General features: G+C 41.9%; 1 protein-coding gene across 8 annotated transcripts in view; it reads left to right on the forward strand.

Annotated features, from left to right (window-relative positions):
• dlg3 (discs, large homolog 3 (Drosophila)) overlaps positions 1 to 21,350 on the forward strand; it is a 546,829-nt gene that overhangs the window by 307,818 nt on the left and 217,661 nt on the right. For all 8 annotated transcript variants that reach the window (XM_043704756.2, XM_087992017.1, XM_087992016.1 and 5 more), the window contains 3 exons: positions 1,275 to 1,325; positions 8,922 to 9,046; positions 15,456 to 15,625. In XM_043704756.2, coding sequence (XP_043560691.1) covers positions 1,275 to 1,325; positions 8,922 to 9,046; positions 15,456 to 15,625 — 346 coding nt within the window. The remainder of the gene's footprint in view (positions 1 to 1,274; positions 1,326 to 8,921; positions 9,047 to 15,455; positions 15,626 to 21,350) is intronic.

Here is a 21,350-nt window from a genome sequence, read left to right on the forward strand (position 1 = left end):
TAAACTAGCATGGATTGAGGCTTAGTTAATAGCAGAAAACAGAGCATAGGAATAAACCGGTCATTCACAAGTTGTGAGGTTGTGCCAACTGGGGCACTGCAAGGACCATTTGCTTGAGCTGTAGCTTTTCACAATTTATCTCAATGATTTGGATTTGGGGGTCAAAATTCCACATTCGCAGGTGACATCAAGCATGGTGAAAATGTGAGTTGTGAGGAGAATGCAAAGATACTTCAAGGGCCTTTTGACAGGCTGAATGAATGGGTAAGAGCATGGAACATAATGTGGAAAAGTATGAGATTATCCACTTTGGTAGGAAGAATCAAGTGCAGAATATTTTTAAATGGTGATAAATTGGAAAGTGGTGATGTTGAAATGGACCTAGATGTCCTTATGTATTCGTCACTGAAAGCTCGCTTACAGGCATGCCAACCAATTTGGAAGCAATCAAAACGCTTTATCATAAGAGAATAGCAAATAAATATGGCTTCAATTGTTTAGAACATGGTGAAACCTGGAGTGCTGTGTGCTGTTCTGGTCCCCTTGTCTCAGGAAAGATATACTTGCCTTAGAATGAGTTCAGCAGATGTACACCAGACTGATTCCTGGGAGGAGAAGTTGAGAAGAACTGGAACTCTATTCTCTGGAATTTAGAAGCTTAAGAGGTGATCTCATGGCAAAATTTTTAAAGAGATAGAGTAGATGAAGCAAGGCTGTTGCCCCTAGAACCAGGAGACACAATCTCACAATTAATTTAAGCCAGTTAGGACTGAACTAAAGAGAGAACTCTCACTCAGGTAATGGTGAACCTTTGGATTCTCTACCCTAGAGGGCTGTGGAAGGTTACTTATTAAGTAAGTTAAAGAAGAAAGTGATAGATTTCTAATAGCTAATAACATCAAGGAATATGAGAATAGTGTGGGAAATATGATTACCATTAGTTCCTGTCTTTAAAACAAAGTTGTATTTCAATCTTTCACAAAACTTCAGTATAAATAAAGATTTTGGTAATGCATCCCTCACCCTTACAGGACCAGCCACATCTCTACTGAATTCTACTTTTGATATTCAAGTGTAACTGAGAAGTTCAGCCCTTCCCAGTACTTGATTCTAGTTTTGCTTGTTTTCTATCAGGCGGCCGGGTTAAGAGGGGTTTCTTTCTGGAAAAAAAAGATTCTCCACAGTTATTTAACCATGTTTTTAAACTAGTAAGAAATTTAGATATGTGACTCATCATTTGTTTGAAATAATGAAATTTTCTTTTTTTTTCCAAGGCTAATGGAAGTGATGGAATGTACAAATATGAAGAGATAATCCTGGAGCGTGTGAGTTGAATACTTTGTCTTTCCATGCTGTTGTGTAATGGTAATTGCACTTGCCCCAGTTGGATTGTTAATGGTAGTATTTTATCAAGTGGGATTGTTTTAATGCTGTCCACCCAGCAGAATCCAGGCAGATAAAATAAGCCGTTCACTTGTCTAATGAGACCCCAGCTGCACTTCTTACATAAAAGCTGGCTGATCAATATCTGCTTTTGAACCTGTTCACATCCATTCTAGATGATGTAGACCAACCACATATAAAATGAGGCTCAGGCATTAAAATGCTCTGCCAATCTCTATTTACTCACTGTTCCATCCCTGTACATCTGATATCCTATTCAAGATTAATAGCAGTCCCCTTGTAGGACTGGGCATTGAGGGGGTTGCTTTAGTTGCATATTCATTTTATCTTTTGGGCAATATATATCCTGTATTAAAGATTCATCCTGGAATAATAATATTAGTTTAGTTAATAGGATTTATAAATAGTGGCAAATTCTGGTGCAGAGCATTGTCTGCTCAAATACATGATCCATAAACAATTATTTTCAATCTACATTAGGCTTGTTGCTTATTGATTCTCAAGTAAATGAAATCATGTGATTTTTAGGATATAGTGGCCATTAATGTATGCTTCTATTTATAGATAGGAGCATATTACTTGCCCTCAGATTTAATCAATGTAACTGCGTGCATTCATTTGCTAACCTATTGGTTTTTGGAAACTAAGACAAATCCCTTTTTCATGGTCCCAAAGGAAAGTAGTGATTATTTAGTGGAGATAAGATCAATTGTTCAATTTTTAAAGGTCAAACTTTAACACTAAGCATAACTGAAATCTGTAGACCTCTCAATGGTACTTAGCATTCAGCGTGTCCTCAGCTCTGGGTATATACTGAACATTTACAATGCTATCAATGAAAACTGGAAGAGACCCTGCAGGAGGATTGACACTACATCTTGTAAAGTTAACTAAGTGCCTTTACATCTGGAATCACTCACCTGAAAAGGTTAGTAGATCATTTCCAAGATCAAAGAAAATGTTTCATTTCAGAAAGGGCCCTGTTATAGGAAGCTCACAATTACAAATGCAGCAGATTGGTGAAACAGAGAAATCAACAATATATGTTGTATTTCTAGATGGTCCTTCACAACATGAATCCTGGTGCAGTCTACTTACAATTATTCTTTTCTTCATGATTCAATATTAAATTTTACCCACTTTATCCTTCCCATCATCATTGAGCTGACAGGGTAGAATTTTGATTAGAGTGGTGCTGGAAAAGCACAGCAGGTCAGGCAGCATCCGAGGAGCAGGAAAATTGACTTTTCGAGCAAAAGCCCTTCATCAGGACTGGAGCCAGGAAGCCTCCAGGGTGGAGAGATAAAAGGGAGGAGGGTGGTGGGTGGGGAGAAGATGGCACAGAGTACGGTAGGTGGATGGGGATGGGGATGAAGTTGATAGGTCAGAGAGGAGGGTGGGGAAAGGTAGCAAAGCGTACAATGGGTGGATGGGGGTGGGTATGAGGGTGATAGGTCAGAGAGGAGGGTGGAATGGATAGTCCCCACCTCCAACCCCATCCACCTATTGTACCTTCCTCTCTGACCTATCAACTTCATCCCCATCCCCATCCATCTATTGTACTCTGTGCTACCTTCTCCCCATCCCCACCCTCCTCCCTTTTATCTCTCCACGCTGGAGGCTCCCTGCCTCCAGTCCTGACGAAGGGCTTTTGCCTGAAACGTCGATTTTCCTGCTCCTCGGATGCTGCCTGACCTGCTGTGCTTTCCCAGCACCACTCTAACCTAGACTCTGATTTCCAGCATCTGCAGTCCTCACTTTTGCCTTGCCAGGGTAGAATTTTCTCAGACCTGTGGAAACAAAGTTCAGGACAAGCAGGTTATGAAAGTCTTGGCAAGTGATGCTCGGACTGGATCTTGATGGGATCTCACCTCTTCTAGCTTTCCCCAGGTCAGCATTGAAGGTGAGCTCCGTTTATCTGTTACATAAATAATTAAGAGCTTGTTGAGGATGTTCTAAAGCCAGTTATGGGATCTTTAAGTCCTGAATACCAGATAACACTCATTTCTCAACCTTGTAACAATTTACCAGTATTACTTCAGTGGAAAGCGTTTCTTTCCCTCTACCCATCTAGGCCCCAATTTTCTATTGGAAGTGTCTCTTCTTCTGCAATGAAAGGAAGAGATTGAGTGACGTGAAAATGGGTGACAAGGCTGTTAGTGTTGGTACAGATGGTCGAAAACTGGTGAGGTGACCCACATGCGTGAGTTGGGGGAAGATGTTGCAGGCAATAGTGAGAGTGGTAGAACATGAGCCATGGTGGGAAGTAGTTGCAGTGGTAGAAATAGAGTGAGTGTGAGGTAACAGAGAGAAGAATGTGACACTTATCCTGCCAGAATGGAACAGATCATTGACCTACTTATGACATTGCTAGCTGCACCATTGAAATACCACTAACCATGTGGTGACCTCAAGCTTTGCTGCCAAGATCTGGTGGTGTGGCCTCCTCTGCTCGTCCTTCTGGAAGAGGATTCCTCTCCTTTACACAACTCCCATATCCAGTTTTCTTTCAGGGATTGTGGTTCCATATTGCCTTCTCTGATATGTTCTGACTTCGTCCTTGAATGAGCGAGGTAGCTTCACAATGTCAGTGCTCATCTGGATGCATAACAGTCTTCAAAATATAGTGCAGGTGCAAGGGATCCTGGTCTTTGATCAGATTACTCATGAGAGATGAGTTGTTCCAGGAACAGCGTGTGATAAGATGGAGATAGAATCAGATGTGAGCGATGCAATAGCAATGGGGTAGGTAGTTAATAAGGTACATTTGGTAAGATATGCCAAAAAATCTTGCTGGGCCTCCCAGTGAAAATCCCTCCAAAAAACTTGATGTAGCTCACATTCAGCCAAATAAGATTCAGTCCATTGTCCATTAAATAGGACATTACAATGGCCTCATTTAAACACTTCAACTTTCACAATGATATGATAGTTATTGCATACATGATGCTGACACTTAGGGCAAGATGTTTCAGATAGTGCAGTCTCCTGTCCTGCCATCTGAAGAGTCAATGTATCATATCCATACCACAAATGAATAAAAACATTTGAAATAAATAGATTTCTGTTCTGCTACACCTCAGGTGTCCTTTTCACATATTAATCAAATGTCTGAATAGGCATTCTTCAGACATAAGATAGCCAAAAAAAGCAGATGTTTTGCACCACACAAAACATGGAGGATTTCCTCAGACTTTTCCATTCAATGCATCCTAGCTGTGGGTATTTTAACAGGCTGAGGGAGGTTTCATTTTCATTAAGCTCGACTTTCTAGATATTGCAGTGCAAGAGCGTCTGGCGATAACTCAGCCTACAGTTAGCCTGTCCCTGGAGACCTGCTAGCTGTAGTGTCACAAGGCTACTGGAGACAGGCTGGACAAGCATTAAGTTTGTACTTTTTTCTTACCTTTTCTGCATTGCATTGTAGCACTTAGATCATTTGGCTGCTGGTTTACATTAGTGGCCAAATGACCCCAATCCTGGAGGGCTGCTGCAGAGCCTGACAAATCTGCAGATGTATTTTGATTTTGTTTTAGACACAAGGGGCAGATCTGCATCTGGAGTTACCAAGCTGTGCAAATATCAGGGAAGGAAAAGCCCTTGCACTTTCCTGCTTATTCATACAACACATCTGAGGTACATTGTACTATCTAAGAGGAATATTTGTCTTAGTCAGCCAGAATCCACCCCTAAAAAGAACAAAAGGCCATCATTTATGATAAAACAAATTCAACAACTCATTGTGAGGAACCCCAGTTCAGAGCAACTGGCTTATAATTAAAATCATAGGTTAATTTTCAGTGTAATGGAGCTTAGATCCATCACTTTAGAAAATTTAAAAATGGCCAACAATGAATATTGTGTGTGTAATTTGTAAACCAGGGTGACACCGTGGCTCAGTGATTAGCACTGCTGCCTCACAGCGCCAGGGACCCGGGTTCGAATCCAACCTTGGGCGACTGTCTGTGTGGAGTTTGCAGGTTCTCCCTGTGGCTGTGTGGGTTTCCTCCGGGTGCTCTAGTTTCCTCCCACAATCCAAAGATATGCAGGTTCGGTGAATTGGCCATATTAAACTGCCCAAAGTGTACGTTATTAGTTAGAGGTAAATGTAGGGGAATGGGTCTGAGTGGGTTACTCCTCAGAGGATTGATGTGGATTTGTTCGGCCGAAGGGCCTGTTTCCACACTGTAGGGAATCTAAAAAAAAGATCTGCAGCTAAAAAGAAACAAGCTTGATTTCACAAAAAGGAGTGAACAATTTCTGAGACTGTTTAACATATATAAGGACATTTCATTGTGATGAAGTATTTCTGTTGCATTTTACGGGAAAATATTCTTGAAAATGTTCCATGACAATATGTGAGTCAAAGTTTGCTTCTCAAAGGCATCTCATATAGAGATTAAAGTTGCAGTTTGTATTGGTTCTGTTACCCCTAATTTTAAATTGAAATTCCTTGATGTCAATGCTGATGTTTTGCGTAACAGCTTTAATATTATGTCACAAGTCAGTGCTTAGCAGACTTGCTCAGGCACCCCTATTTCTGACAGCAATTGAGACCAATAGCATAGCAGACAAACATTTGGGATTAGCATAAGGGATTACAGAATTATAAAGTTCAGGATGTCAAAATACTCCAATATGTATTTATAATCAGTGCAATCTGCACATTTAGAAGAAATTCCTTCAATATATCAGCTGACTTTTTTCAGCATTGATTCATCATGCTCCTTGGTGAATATCTCACATTCAAAATTATAGAATTAAGCATTAGCTATTGGAAAAATTATTTATATCTTTCTGGACTTTAGTGACCTCCAGCGTGTCTACCGCAATTGTCCCTCCCATATGATCAGTAATGCCCTCCAGCGCATCTCCTCCACTTCCCGTACTGCTGTCCTTGAACCCCACCCCTCCAACCTCAACAAGTATAAAGCCCACCCCGCCGGTCCTCACCTTTCACCCCACTAATCTCCAGACACAGTGCATTATCCTCTGTCATTTCCACCACCTACCATCAGACTCCCACCACCAGAGGTATATTTCCCTCCACAACCCTATCTGCATTCTACAGAGACCATTCCCTCCATGACTCCTACATTAGGTCCACGACCCCCACCAGCCGACCCTCCACTCTGGGCACCTTCCCTTGCCACCTGTGCCCACACTTCCCCCCTGACCTCTGTCAAGGCTCCAAAGGATCTTTTCACATCCGGCAGAGATTTTCCTACACATCCAAACACCTCATCTACTGTGTCTGTTGCTCTTGATGTGGTCTTCTCTACACTGGGGAGACAGGACACCAACTTGCGGAACATTTCATGGAACATCTCTGGGACACATGCACCAAACAACCCCACTGCCCTGTGGCTGACCATTTCAACTCCCCCTCACACTCTGCCAAGGACATGTAAGTCCTGGGCGTCCTCCATCGCCAGATCCAAGCCACCCAACAACTGGAAAAAGAACGCCTTATCTTCAACCTTGGGACCCTCCAACCACACGGCATCAACTTCAACTTCATCAGTTTCCTTTCCCACTTCATTCCAGATCCAACCCTCTAGCTTGGCAATGGCTACAAACCCACCGACTCCCACAGCTACCTGGATTACACCTCTTCCCACCCTAGCTCTTGCAAAAATGCCATCCCGTATTCCCAATTCCTCCGCCTCCGCCGTATCTGCTCCCAGGAGGACCAGTTCCACCACAGAACACACCAGATGGCCTCCTTCTTTAGAGACCGCAATTTCCCTTCCCACGTGGTTAAAGATGCCCTCCAACGCATCTCATCCACATCCCGCACCTCCGCCCTCAGACCCAACCCCTCCAACCGGAACAAGGACAGAACGCCCCTGGTGCTCACCTTCCACCCTACCAACCTTCGCATAAACCAAATCATCCGCCGACATTTCCGCCACCTCCAAACAGACCCCACCACCAGGGATATATTTCCCTCCCCACCCCTCTCCGCCTTCCGCAAAGACCGTTCCCTCCGTGACTACCTGGTCAGGTCCACGCCCCCCTACGACCCACCCTCCCATCCTGGCACTTTCCCCTGCCACCGCAGGAACTGTAAAACCTGTGCCCACACCTCCTCCCTCACCTCTATCCAAGGCCCCAAAGGAGCTTTCCACATCCATCAAAGTTTTACCTGCACATCCACTAATATCATCTATTGTATCCGTTGCTCCCGATGCGGTCTCCTCTACATTGGGGAGACTGGACGCCTCCTAGCAGAGCGCTTTAGGGAACATCTCTGAGACACCCGCACCAATCAACCACATCGCCCAGTGGCTCAACATTTCAACTCCCCCTCCCACTCTGCCGAGGATATGGAGGTACTGGGCCTCCTCCACCGCCGCTCCCTCACCACCAGACGCCTGGAGGAAGAACGCCTCATCTTCCGCCTCGGAACACTTCAACCCCAGGGCATCAATGTGGATTTCAACAGTTTCCTCATTTCCCCTTCCCCCACCTCATCCTAGCTTCTAACCTCCAGAAACTCGATCCCCTGACCTGTCCGGACTTGTCCGACCTGCCCAGCTCCTTTTCCACCTATCCACTCCACCCTCTCCTCCCTGACCTATCACCTTCATCTCCTTCCCCACTGACCTATTGTACTCTATGCCACTCTCTCCCCACCCCCACCCTCCTCTAGCTTATCTCTCCACGCTTCAGGCTCTCTGCCTTTATTCCTGATGAAGGGCTTTTGCCCGAAACGTCGATTTTGCCTGTCCTCGGATGCTGCCTGAACTGCTGTGCTCTTCCAGCACCACTGATCCAGAATCTTGACCTGTCCTACCTGTCCATCTTCCTTCCCACCTATCCGCTCCACCCTCCCCTCCGACCTGTCACTATCACTCCCCCACTGTATCTATTTATCGCCTTCACAGCTATCTTCCTCCCACTTATACCCACAACCTCCTATTTATCTCTCTGCCCCCACCCTGCCTCCCTCAACATTTCTGATGAAGGGCTTGTACCCAAAATGTTGACTGTCAGGCTCCTCAGATGTTTTTCCAGCGCCACACTTTTCAACTCTGATCTCCAGCATCTCCAGTCATCACTTTCTCCTGAATGTGTTTCTGGCTGGATGTAGGTGTAAGTATGAGTACAGGTGTTTCGAGGGAGTGAAAGGGATATAGAATGTGGGGGAAGGTAGATAGATATTTTCGACACAATCTCATCATTGATGCTATTACACACCTTTGGAGTGGGTAGAATTTGAACTTGGACCTTCTGGCTCAAAGGTTGAGATTTCAGCAAAATTATATTGACATGTGAGCCTTATTATTTTAGTAGCGAGTTATAAGACTTTGTTAATTTGGAGTATGTAAGGGCTGAGTCTTAATTTAATCAGTTCAACCCCTGGACCTCAGTGAATTGACAATAATTGAAGTCTGGTCTCTATAATAACCAAGACATGAATTTAATTTTAACTGAATGATTTGATATGTTGCAAGATGGTAGATTGCTGGAATTTAAGTCAAATCAATAATTGATTAATTCTGTCCTTACAGGGTAATTCAGGCCTTGGATTTAGCATTGCTGGAGGAATTGATAATCCTCATGTTCCAGATGATCCTGGGATTTTTATTACCAAAATTATTCCTGGTGGGGCTGCTGCAATGGATGGACGACTTGGGTAACTAACTAGTAATTTGTAGAAAAGACATTATACAATATGTAATTGCTTATGTTCTTACATAGAGAGGTGTGTTCACTATTGATTACTAGCCTTTTGTGCTGCACTTACCATTCACTCAACAGGTTTACTGTTAATAGCGATTGAAGCTGAGTGCTGAAGAAAATAATTGTAGATTTACTCTTGATGACCCAGCTGAAGTGGGTCAATCTGTCAGAACACAGAAGGTTGTTAATTTCTGTACTCATCATGTTGAACAACATCCATCTGAAATGGACTTGATAATTCTTACATTGGAATTGCTTCATTTTTCCTCCACATGAATTCTCTCTCCCTTCATATACATCATAGCTTGAATTACACTGGCCTATTGTTTGTCAGATAATTATGTTTTCACTATCAATTCTGAGCATGTGAGCAGGAATTATTCCCAATCTGAATTGTGAAGTGTGTGATGCAGTCCATGCTGTCCTTTATTCTATTTCTACTGGATAATTATATGCATTTTGAATTAGGAGCAATCTGTTTCTGCTCCATTTTTGCATGGCATGAACAATTATCATGCTTATCCAATTTCTATGTTGCAAAAGACAGAGTAATGACTTCACAATTCTGCTCTGCAAAGTAAATCTCTGCCATGTACTACATGTAGTGTCATTGGAAATAGTAATATTTAGCTCTAAGAATCAGACATTCTGTACATTACCAAAATGCTGTGATGTCAATTCCAACACCTTCAATTTTGATTAATTGTTTCACTTTTTAAGATCATGCAGTGGATTTTTGTCTGGAACAATCTGTCAACTGCTAGTTAAAGAGAGAATACAGTGATCTCTGAAAAGAGAGGAAATCTCATCCCTGTCCTCCTGACCATGAAATGAATGCCTGGAACTGTTTAGCCTTTCAGGCAAATAGCAGAATTGATTTTGACAGCTACAATGTGGAGACACTATGTTTCAACAGAATCTTCAGAAGTATAGCAAGAGCCTGAGGTTACAGAACACTTATTTTATGGGTCCAGGTTATTTTGCAGAATGATGTTCGTTTATGCAGAGATGACAACATTGAATGTCTCCAGACAAAAGAAAAGTATCTGTAGCATTAACAGGCATTAGAAGCATAAGTGAAAAACAGCAAGTTTTACATGCCACCCGAAGTACAAGATCTTTCAAGCCCATTAAAATAATCTCAAAATAATCTTTTTTCTAAACTCTGTTTCCCTTCTCTACATTTGTACGATTCATGGAAGTTTCTGATTTCCTTCTTCTACTTGACACTATGGGAAGATCTGATCCTGCAATGTATGTATGATTAACGTAATCTGGCAAAAAATAAGGTCTCAATTAAAATAATAGATATTCAGATAATGTTCACTGCATGGTCTTACTGAATAGGGCAATGAATGAAATAATAGAGCTCAGAGGTCAGAATGCCCGATTTGCAGCACTCCTAATTTTCAGGTCATTGAAATTCAGCACAGAAAAAAAGTGTTACACATGAAGGGAAATTAAGCAGTAGATACTCCAATACACAGTTACATGAACAAGTGCTGCATCACAGAAATGTAGCTTGTGCGGAATTTCTCCAATTATGTATAGTTTTACTTGAGTTTAATCATTATGAATCTTAGCCCACTGAATATACTTTGAGAAGCTGCTCCTTCAGCAAGTTAAATTTCCAGCATAGCATTTCATGACCAGATGGTTCTCTTTACCATTCTCTTTGTCCAAGCACATCACAGGGACCAATGCCTCCTCAGTACATATATGGAATCAGTTAGCCTTGGTTTTAAACAGGGACACCAGAATTTAAAAAAAGGAAATTGCTAAGATCATTGGAATAATGTGATTAATTTTAGTTGTACATCTTAGGCAAATATATAGCATATACCTTGGAGTAAAATTACTTGAGATAATAGAATTAGCTAAGATAAAAGTTTGATTAGGTTAGGTTATGAACGTGAAATGGTTAAAGGATGATTTAATCAACTTTTTGCTATATGAACAGATACTTCCCTTTAATCAGGAAATTGAGAGAAAGATTACATATCATGGAATTTGAGATAAACCTGTTAGAAAGAATTCCAAGAAAAATAAACTGTATTTGAGTTGTGAGAATGTGCCCCAGAAGATTGTAAATATAAAGCTCGTTGAGATATTTATAAAGCAGATATTTCCTTGGGATCAGTCATATTAGTCACATGGCATTAATGCAGGACCTCCTAGGATCACAGGCATCAGAAGGTCAGAGGTAGGAATTGATTGCTCAAAGAAGTAGGAATAGGCTGTTCAGCCCCTCAAGTATGCCCCATTGTTCAACAAGATCATGGCTGATCAAACATTCCTCACGTTTACTTTCCTGCATTTTCCTGATAATCCTTGATTCCCCTACTAGCAAGATCAATCTATACCATACTTAAATGTACACTAAGAATCTGCTCTTATGACTCTCTGTGGCAAGGAGTTCCAAAAACTCACAACCCTCCAAGAGAAAGAAGTCCTCCTCATCTCAGCCTTAAATTGGTGTCCCTTTATTCTGAAACTATGCCCTCTGGTTCTAGACTCTCCCAGAATGGGAAATATCCTTTTAGCTTATCTTGAAAAGATCCTTAAGAATACTGTATGTTTCAATGAGATCACCTTTCATTCTTTTAAATTCCAATGAGTTTAGCCTTTGTTTATAAGACAATACCTTCGTACTAGGGAACATCCTAGTGAACCTTATCGGAAGTACCTCCAATGAAATATCCTTCCTTAAATAACGTGACCAAAATTGCCTTCAGTGCTCTAGTATTCACCAAGACCTTGTACATTTGCACAAAGACTTCCCTACTCTTATGCTCCAGCCCTCTTCAAGTAAGGGCTAATGTTCCATTTGCCTTCCTGATTACCTGCTGCACCTGTGTGCTTGTTTTCTGTGTTTCGTGCACAAGTATCCCAAGTCTCATTGTGTTGCAGCTTTCTGCACTTTTTCTTCATATAACTAATGCTGTATTTTTGTACTCCTTTCCAAAATAGAAACATAGAAGATAGGAGCAGGAGGAAGCCATTCAGCCCCTTGAGCCTGCTCCACCATGCATCACAATCATGGCCGATCATCCAACTTAATAGCCTAATCCTGCTTTCTCCCCATAACCTTTGATCCCATTCACCCCAAATGCTATATCTAGCCACCTCTTAAATACATTCAATGTTTTGGCATCAACTACTTCCGGTGGCAATGAATTCCACAGGCTCACCACTCTTTGGGTTAAGAAATGTCTCTTCATCTCGTCCTAAATGGTACACACTGAATCCTCAGACTGTGACTCCTAGTTCTGAACACACCCACCATCGGGAATATCCTCTCTGCATCTACCCTGTTAGAATTTTGTAAGTCTCAATGAGATCCCCCCTCATTTGTCTGGAACTCCAGTGAAAACAATCCTAACTTGGTCAATCTCTCCTCATATGTCAGTCCTGCCATCCCCACAATTAACCTGGTAAACCTTTGCTGCACTCCCTCGAGAGCAAGAGCATCCTTCCTCAGAAAAGGAGAGCAAAACTGCACACAGTGTTCTGGGTGTAGCCTCACCAAGGCCCTGTATAACTGCAACAACACATCCTTGCTCCTGTACTCAAACTATCTCGCAACGAAAGCCAACACACCATTTGCCTTCTTTATCACTTGCTGCACCTGCATGCTTACCTTCAGCGACTGGTGCACAAGGAAACACAGGTCTCGCTGCATACTCCTGTCTCCAAATTTTCAGCCATTCAGGGAGTAATCTGCCTTATTGTTTTTGTTTCCAAACTGAAAAACCTCACTTATCCAAATTATACTGCATTTGCCATCCAATCTGTCCAGGTCATACTGAAGGACCTTGGCATCCTCGTAACAGTTCATGCTCCCACTCACCTTGGTATCATCTGCAAACTTTGAAATGTTCCATTTTGTTCCCTCATCAAAATCATTAATATATATTATGAATAGCTGGGGTCCCAGCACTGATCCCTGAGGTACCCCACTAGTTACTGCCTGCCAATTTGAAAAGGACCCATAAAGTACAACACTTTTTTTCCTCACAATTTCACATTTTCCAACATAATACTCCATTTGCCCATTTACTTAATCTATCAATAGCTCTCTGTAAACTGTTTGTCTACCTCTCGCAACTGATCTTTCCACCTATTTTTGTGTCATCTCCAAAATTGGCTTCAGTACTTTTGCTTCCTTCCTCCGAATTATTAATATAAATTTAACAACATTCCTGACTCCCCAAATACAAAGGCAGTCCATGTCTAACAGCAGCAAGATCTGAACAACATTTAGGCTTGCGCTAATAATTGTAAGTAACACGTGTGTCCATAAATGTCAGGCAATGATATTTTCTAACAAGAGAGAATCCCACAATCTGTCTTTGATATTTAATGACATTATAATTGCAGAATGCCCCACTATTACCATCCAAGGATTTACCATTAAGCAGAAGCTGAACTGAATGACCCAAATAAATACATTGACAAGGAAAGCAGGTTTGACGCTAGAAATTCTACTGTGTGTAGCTCACCTCCTGATCCTGTAAAGCCTGTTCCCTGTCTGCATAGCACTAATCAGGATTGTGATGGAGAACTCTCCACTTTCCTGAATGTATGCAGCTCCAACAGTATTCAAAAAGCTTGACGCCATCCAGTTTAAGGTAGCTTGCTTGATATGCATTTATTTAATGCCCTCAGCATTTAGTCCCCTCACTTCCATGGTGGTGGCTGTGCATACCATCTACAACATGCACTGCAATAGCTCACCACAGTTATTTAGACAGTACCTTCTAAACCTGTGACCACTAACATCCAGAAGGACAAGGACAGCAGATACATAAAAATCCCATCTCCTCCAAATTCTCTTCCAAGTCACACACCACACTGCCTCGGAATAATATCACTGTTCCTAAACTGTTGTTAGGTAAAGTCCTGGAACTCCCTCTCGTTGTGTGAATACATGCACCAAAGGAGTGGAGCAGCTCAAAAAGATAGATCATCATCACTTGCTCAGGGGCAATTTTAAACAAAGAAAAATCTGGCCTAGCCAGCAATGTCCACATCCTGAGAGTGATTTTATAAAAATTAATTCATTGAGGAATTGGAAGATTTATTCCGGAAACTATGCAGCCTGCGCTGAAACTTATGGGATGGAAGTGCAATCAGATATTGGATTACCACACCACAGTCCCAATTCCCTGAAATCACTGATTTTCTCATTTAAAGAGAAAGCAGGATGTTGCCATTAATTAAGTGGTGATCAAAACTAATAAATAAAATTACCTACTTCTCGTCATGTAGGGGGAATTATCCAATTATGCATTTTCAATGTACAGCCTTATCCTGAAGGAGTGCAAATTGAGAAATTGTGTGTGTTGTTCAAAGCTTCCTTTGCAATTATAGTAGTAAGGTTACAGTCCATGCAAATATGATTCCTTAATATGCACTCTGGAAAATGGCTGCATGTGGGAGCATACAACTGGATATTTTAACTCTATTCCTATGTTCCTGTAATGAACAATGTATATGTACAACTTAAGGATTCAAGATGTACCACAGTATCTCAGCAGTGCAAACCTATTCATGCTTGAAACATCGACTCTCCTGCTCCTCGGATCCTGCCTGACCTGCTATGCTTTTCCACTGCCACACTTTTTGAAACCTATTCATACCATGAGGTGAATTCAGTTAACTGCAGCAAACTTCGCTGTTATCATTATCATGTGACCCTACAGGAGTAAATGATAAAAGGCAGTTAATTTCATGCTGCAGGGATTCCATGCTGTTAAAGCTGAAGGTCAGTAATGCAGACCTTTGTGTTGGATGGGGTGGGGTGTGGGTTTGTGAAGAGCATGTGTCCTCTTTCAGTGATACTGGTTTTTTGCTGCTGAGGACCACAAATTACCCAGTTTCTCCTCCTCATGAAGGTTCCCAGCTTTTACTGGGAAGTTGCCCCATGTGTATGTGGAACTCCCCTCATCTCCACAATCCACTGCCATTGGTAGAATACCACTTGAGACACGATGATACCCATAGGTCACCTCAATTGGCCACCAGATGGAAAACCCATCATCAAGATTTTCACAGCTGAATCTAACCCCTTCATGCATCTCCCAGCCTGCTCAGGGATGTAGCAAGTAAATTCTGTCCCCTATTTGTTTCTTCCTCCTGCTTAAACCTGTAAGATTTTGTTGCATCTCATTCAAATGTGCGTTTTAATTTTCATCATCTCAGTCTTCCCATTTTTATCACAATTTGCACCTTCATACATTTTCAATGCTGGTTAATAATTTCAGAATTTAATTCTCTTTTAGAACGAGTGAAATATGTCCATTTTGCAGGAAAAATCCACTGCTGGAATTCTCATCCTTGATTGCGTTTGTCGTTTTCAGGGTCAATGACTGTGTACTTCGAGTCAATGATGTGGATGTTTCTGAGGTTGTTCACAGTAAAGCAGTGGAGGCACTGAAGGAGGCAGGACCTGTTGTCCGACTGTTAGTTCGTAGAAGACAGCCAGCCGCAGAGGCTATATTAGAAGTGAATCTTTTGAAAGGACCTAAAGGTAACTTTTCAATGACTGACAGTAGTGCTGATCTGATCTGTGCCACTATTACTATGCAAGCAAGGAAAAGGAAGATAAAACTAACTTCCTATGAATCCTCAGAACTCAGTTCTTAGTTTCCTTCTTCTGTTGATAACCCTTCTTCTAATATTAAAGCAGTATCATTAAAACTATATGCTTCTTTCCAAAATATAAATAATGAATTTTGACTATACAACACAAATAGTATATCTGCAAACCTTGGCTCAATAATCCAGTGAAGCAGCTGGTTTTCAAAATCTTAGTAACTCAAACATTCACACACTCAGTAACAGCAGCTGCACTTGCACACTGTCAAAAATATTAAGTGCCTGCACTCCAGGTCGCAGGAATATACAGTGCTTGTCATTCCTAAACTCAGCAGTACACAAACACTTGGCTGCAGAAGTGCAATTTGGAATGTGATCGTAGTATAATGAGAATACATATGCTAAGGATGATGATGTGTATAATGATGTCATAGCATCAAAGTCACATGCAGTTGAGGCTGTAAGAGAGGAATGGATAACTGTACTAGGGAACTGTACTACAAAGATCAGTATTCTATATATTAGTATGTAAGTAAAAAAGTTTCTTGGAACTCCTGACAGTCAGATGATAGTAACTTTTGGAGACAGAGATACAGCAGGCTTAGAATATAGACAGTTTAGTTTAAGAAAGCAGCCTCAAGAATACAGTATAGATATATAAGGGACCAGGACAGGGGCACAACAACCGGAACTTCTGGTACTCAGGTCAGAAGATAGGGTTGCTGTGCATCAGTCAGGGCTGCTGTGCTCTGGTCAAATCTGGTGTACTCGGGTTTAGGGGTGGTGCTGCTGTGCTCAGGTCAGGGACAGGATCACTGTCCTCTGTTCGGGTGCAATGTGCTTGGGTCAAGGTCAGGGCTGCGATGTGCAGAATTTCCAACTCGGCACCGCCCTCATGACCTGTCCTATCTGTCCACCTTCCTTCCCACCTATCCGCTCCACCCTTCTCTTCATCCTATCACCACCACCCCCACCCCTGTCCACCTATCACACTCTCAGCTATCTTACGCCCAGCCCCACCTCTCTACCATTTATCTCTCCACCCCGTTGGCTCACAAGCCTCATTCCTGATGAAGGGCTCTTGCCCGAAACGTTGATTCTCTTGTTCTTGGAATGCTGCCTGACCTGCTGTGCTGTTCCAGCATCCCAGTCTCAACTCTGATTCCAGCATCTGCAGTCCTCACTTAATCCCTGCAGTGTTCAGTTCAGGGTCAGGAACACTGTGCAGGTGTGGGGGCTCAAGGATGCAGCCAGAACCTCAGGCCAGAAGCAGCGTCAGGGCTTGTGATTTTTGTCCCTGCCCTTAGAGCTAGACCTCATAGAAGTGAGAATCCATGAAGAAAGAACAACATGAGATTGAATCCATGGAAGAAGCTCAACCCAGTCAGTTCTTTTCTGGATTGCAATTTCATCTCCAGCAGGAAGCAGACAAAACTTCTGATTTTTGTCAAGACAAAGATTAATTGAGGAGGGGTCAGAAGTTGTAGCAATGAGAAGGATTTGAGGCAGATATCATAGTGGTGTGCTTCCTTCTGGCCTAACTCAGCAGCCGTAGTACATAATTAAAAATTTTTATCAATGGCCGAGGTCAGGTTAACCAGCCTATAATTTCCCATCTCGTGTCTCCCTCCCTTCTTGAACAAAGGTAATACATTAGCCATTTTCCAGTCCTCTAGAATCCTTGGCTTTCCCAGACTTAGAGAGACTGACAAATCCAACTGCTGTGAAGTCAATGAAGTGGCTTGTCCATTTATGCCAGTATGAGGATGAGACTACATCTAGCTCAGAACATCATTTAAATTATGGAGGACTGCATGGTGCAAATAGTACTAGCTGTGTATTTGTGGAGTGATATCCTTTTCTGGTGATGGATGTTGCTAGCTCATGTTCCTAATGACAGCCAATCACAAACTGCACCTCCTCTTGATTGCTGAGGCAATGGGGAATGTGATTTATTGCCCAGCCTTGGAAATTAGAGCATACCTTTATTGGCACTGATGTCCCCTGTTACATACTTACAGAAGACAGTGGTGTACACATTCAGAGCTGTGGGGTCTTTGAGGATCACTATTTTGCCACGATCTCCTTTCTAGCAGGCAGGCTGTCCTGCTGCAGGAGATTGGTACAGCTTTGTGACAGCCTGCCTTAAGAAATATAGCCTCCTCTGGTGCTCGTTCTCAGTTAGATTAAGCACGATGAGCCTTGGCCTGTCGACATAGTGTATTGGATGTTGCGTCATCTATTCAGCCTTCCCACCCCAATCAAATCTATCCTGAGCAGCACAGTTGGTTGCTATGGTTGTTCGTTAACCTGACTCTTCTGCTCCCTATTTTCCTGCATTCTACAAGAATGAATTCTATAAGAGAAAAGAGTCCTGTTTTAAATTGTTGTTGAATGGCAAAAGTATAGAAATCACAATATGGCCATTAGAAATACTGGCAATCCAAGCAGCAAAATGACCTAAGACCCAATGAACTTTAGCTGCAAGTCAAAGAACCTTTATCCTACTTCAGGTGCTCTGACTAAATTAACAAGCTTTACAGTGTAAAGAGATTGGCTGTTTCCAGCATGTTTTCTGCTCACGTCAGTGCCAGGCCAGAGTGAATTCCTATGGCAGTTCAGTTCCTGCACCAGTTGAAGTTAACATGAGGGACTCTTCTTACAACCTCATCCTTTGTCTGAAGTGTGATACCCCTCAGGTAAAATTACCACCAATCGTCTTTCTGTCTAATAAGACAGTAGCCCTATGGTCCAATTGATACAGTGTCTGGTGACTTTAGCTTTACTTTTCCTGATTTGGCACGAATGTCATCTAGTGGCAGATATCTGCTATTACAGAACTTGATTTCTTAAGGTTATTAAAATCAGTAAAGGAGCAGCAAAAGCCAAAAGTAAAGTGCAACAAAAACAGAAAAGGGAAAAAATGAAAAGAGAGAAAATTAAAACAAGCCAATACTATTGCCACAGTGATAAAATTTCACCAAACCAAAAAAACATTTTGTCTCATCTCCTTGAAAGCTGTCTAGCATTTCTTTACATCTGCATAGCATATCACACTGGAAGATTGATTCCATCAGATGGGCAGCAAGAAAAATCTAAGACTGTGCACAATTTCAAACTCCTCCATGAAGTGCATAGTCAACTCAGCAAAAGGCTCAGAAGGTGATCAAGTTTTCCATATTATAATCTCATATACCATGTTATCAGTATAAGGCAATAGGAAGCATTTACAATCATCGGTATTATATTTAAGTATCATAAGTGGTGCTCCATGGTATGGCCTTAAGAGTTATAAAGTCATACAGCACAGAAACGGACCCTTCAGTCCAACTCATCCACATCAACCAGACACCTCAATCTGACCTAGTCGCATTTGCCAGCATTTGGCCCATATCCCTCTAAACCCTTCCTAATTTTACAATCATCCAGATACCTTTTAAATCTTGTAGATGTACCTGCCTCCACCATTTTCTCTGGCAGTTCATGCCATACACACACCATCCTCTTCATGAAAAAGCTAGCCTTGTCCCCTTTTAAATCCTTCTTCTCTCACTTCACACCTATGTCCTCTGGGTTTTGGATTCCCCACCCTAGGAAAAGTGTGCCTTGGCTATTCACCCTATTTATGCCCTTCATAATTTTATAAATGTCTATAAGGTCTCCCTTCAGTCTCTGATGCTCCATAGAAATAAAGCCCCAAACTATTCAAGCTCTCCCTATAACTCAAACCCTCCAATTCGGGAACATTCTTGTAAACTTTTTCGGCACCCTCTCAAGTTTAACAACATCCTTCCTGTAAAAAGGCAACCTAGAATTGTATGCAGTACTCCAAAAGTGGCCTCACCAATGTCCTGTATAGCTGGACCATGATATCCCAACTCCTATACTCAATGCTCTGATTAATGAAGTCAAGTATGCTAAACTTCTTCACCATTCTATCTGCAATTCCACTTTCAAGGAAATACAAACCTCCACCCTTGGCCTCTTTATTCAGCAACACTCTACAGGGCCCTATCATTAAATATATAAGCCCTGCCCTGGTTTGCCTTACCAAAATGCCAGACTTCACATTTATCTAAATTTCATTCCATCTGCCACTCCTCAGACCATTGGCACCTCTGATCAAGGTCCCATTGTACTCTTGAGAGACCTTCTTCATTGTCCATTACACCACCTATTTGATGTCACCTGCAAATGTACTAACATTCCTCCTATATTCAGATCCAAATTATTTATATAAATGATGAAAAGCAGCGGGTTCAGCACTGATCCTTGTGGTACACCACGGGTCACAGGCCGCCAATCTGAAAATCAACTCTCTACGGTCACCCTCTGTCTCCTACTTTCAAGCCAATTTTGTATCCAGTTGGCTAGCTCACCCTGGATCTAACCTTACTAACCAGTCTACCATGTGATTTCCTGTCGAATGCTTCACTAAAGTCTATATAGTCAATGTCTATTGCAAAGAGACTGTCTCTTAGAGTATACAGATCACCAATTCTATTGACATAATTACACTGTAGTATGAAGCCACAAGCACATTGTCGATTTCCAAAACATTTCTACGTGTTAAGATACTAATAGTCCACCTGTGGCGGGATTATCAATATACACAGATCCTGATACAGTCACAATCCATGTGATTTAACCCATACCCACTCAAATCAGCTGAATTTAAAGATTTTCTGAAGGTAGATTTGATATATTTTAGCAAGCCAATGTGAATCGCTTTTTCTATTCATTAAGGGAATGTGGGCTTCACCACCTGGCTAGCAATAATTTCCCATCCCTAATTGCCCTTGAGAAGATGCTGATAAATTGCGTTCTTTAACTACTGCCAACCATATGCTGTAGGTAAATCCAAAATGCTTTTCAATGCCACAATCTCACATCTAGTTCTTACAGTATGGATGCTGTAAGCATTGTTGCATCAGATACAAATACCCATTTGGAGCAAGGGCTAGACCACAGTGGAAGATAGCTATTGGACATACAGCCTGAAACAGAACAGTTACAATGTTGAGGGTGAGGTAACGATGCAGGGTGAAGTAGTAATGAACTCAATTGTGAATGGAACTTCCTCAATTTAGTTCCAGACTGAAGGGTGACACCATTTTTAAGTTAAGAGCCCAACTTCTTATTGATCAGACTTTGCTGAGGCTTCTTCCCAGAGCTATAGTATTAGCATCCCTCCTCCAGGCTTCCTGAATAATTGGAATCACACATCCATTCTGTCAAAGGATTTCTAGTTAACAGGACCAACTACAAACTCTCTCTTTTTAATTGCTGAGACCATTGAGAATGTGATGTATTACTTCACACTGGCAATTAGAACATTGGTCATCACCTTAATCACTGGGAAACACAAACATTGACACCTCGCTGCTTCTTCTCCTTGCAGGAGAAGAGAGCATGTAAAATGATGAGAACCAATTACTCAAGGAATTTGGGATGTAGCCCTCCACTAGTGCCACTTTGCTGCTTAACGGCAAGGACTGTCAACCAGGGAAGATCATTTGGTTTCAGGAAGCTGCAGATGCAATAAAGACTTGTCATGATTGCTAAGTGTCTTGGGGCGCTGGTGCCAACATATCAAGAGTACTGCTGCACTGCCTGTTGATCCATGGCTGGGAATTTTGTCTTCTTCCGTGAAATCT

Source organism: Chiloscyllium plagiosum, unplaced genomic scaffold, assembly GCF_037043375.1.
Source record: "Chiloscyllium plagiosum isolate Xiang-an unplaced genomic scaffold, Cpla_swu_hap1 HiC_scaffold_11, whole genome shotgun sequence".
Lineage (NCBI taxonomy): Eukaryota > Metazoa > Chordata > Chondrichthyes > Orectolobiformes > Hemiscylliidae > Chiloscyllium > Chiloscyllium plagiosum.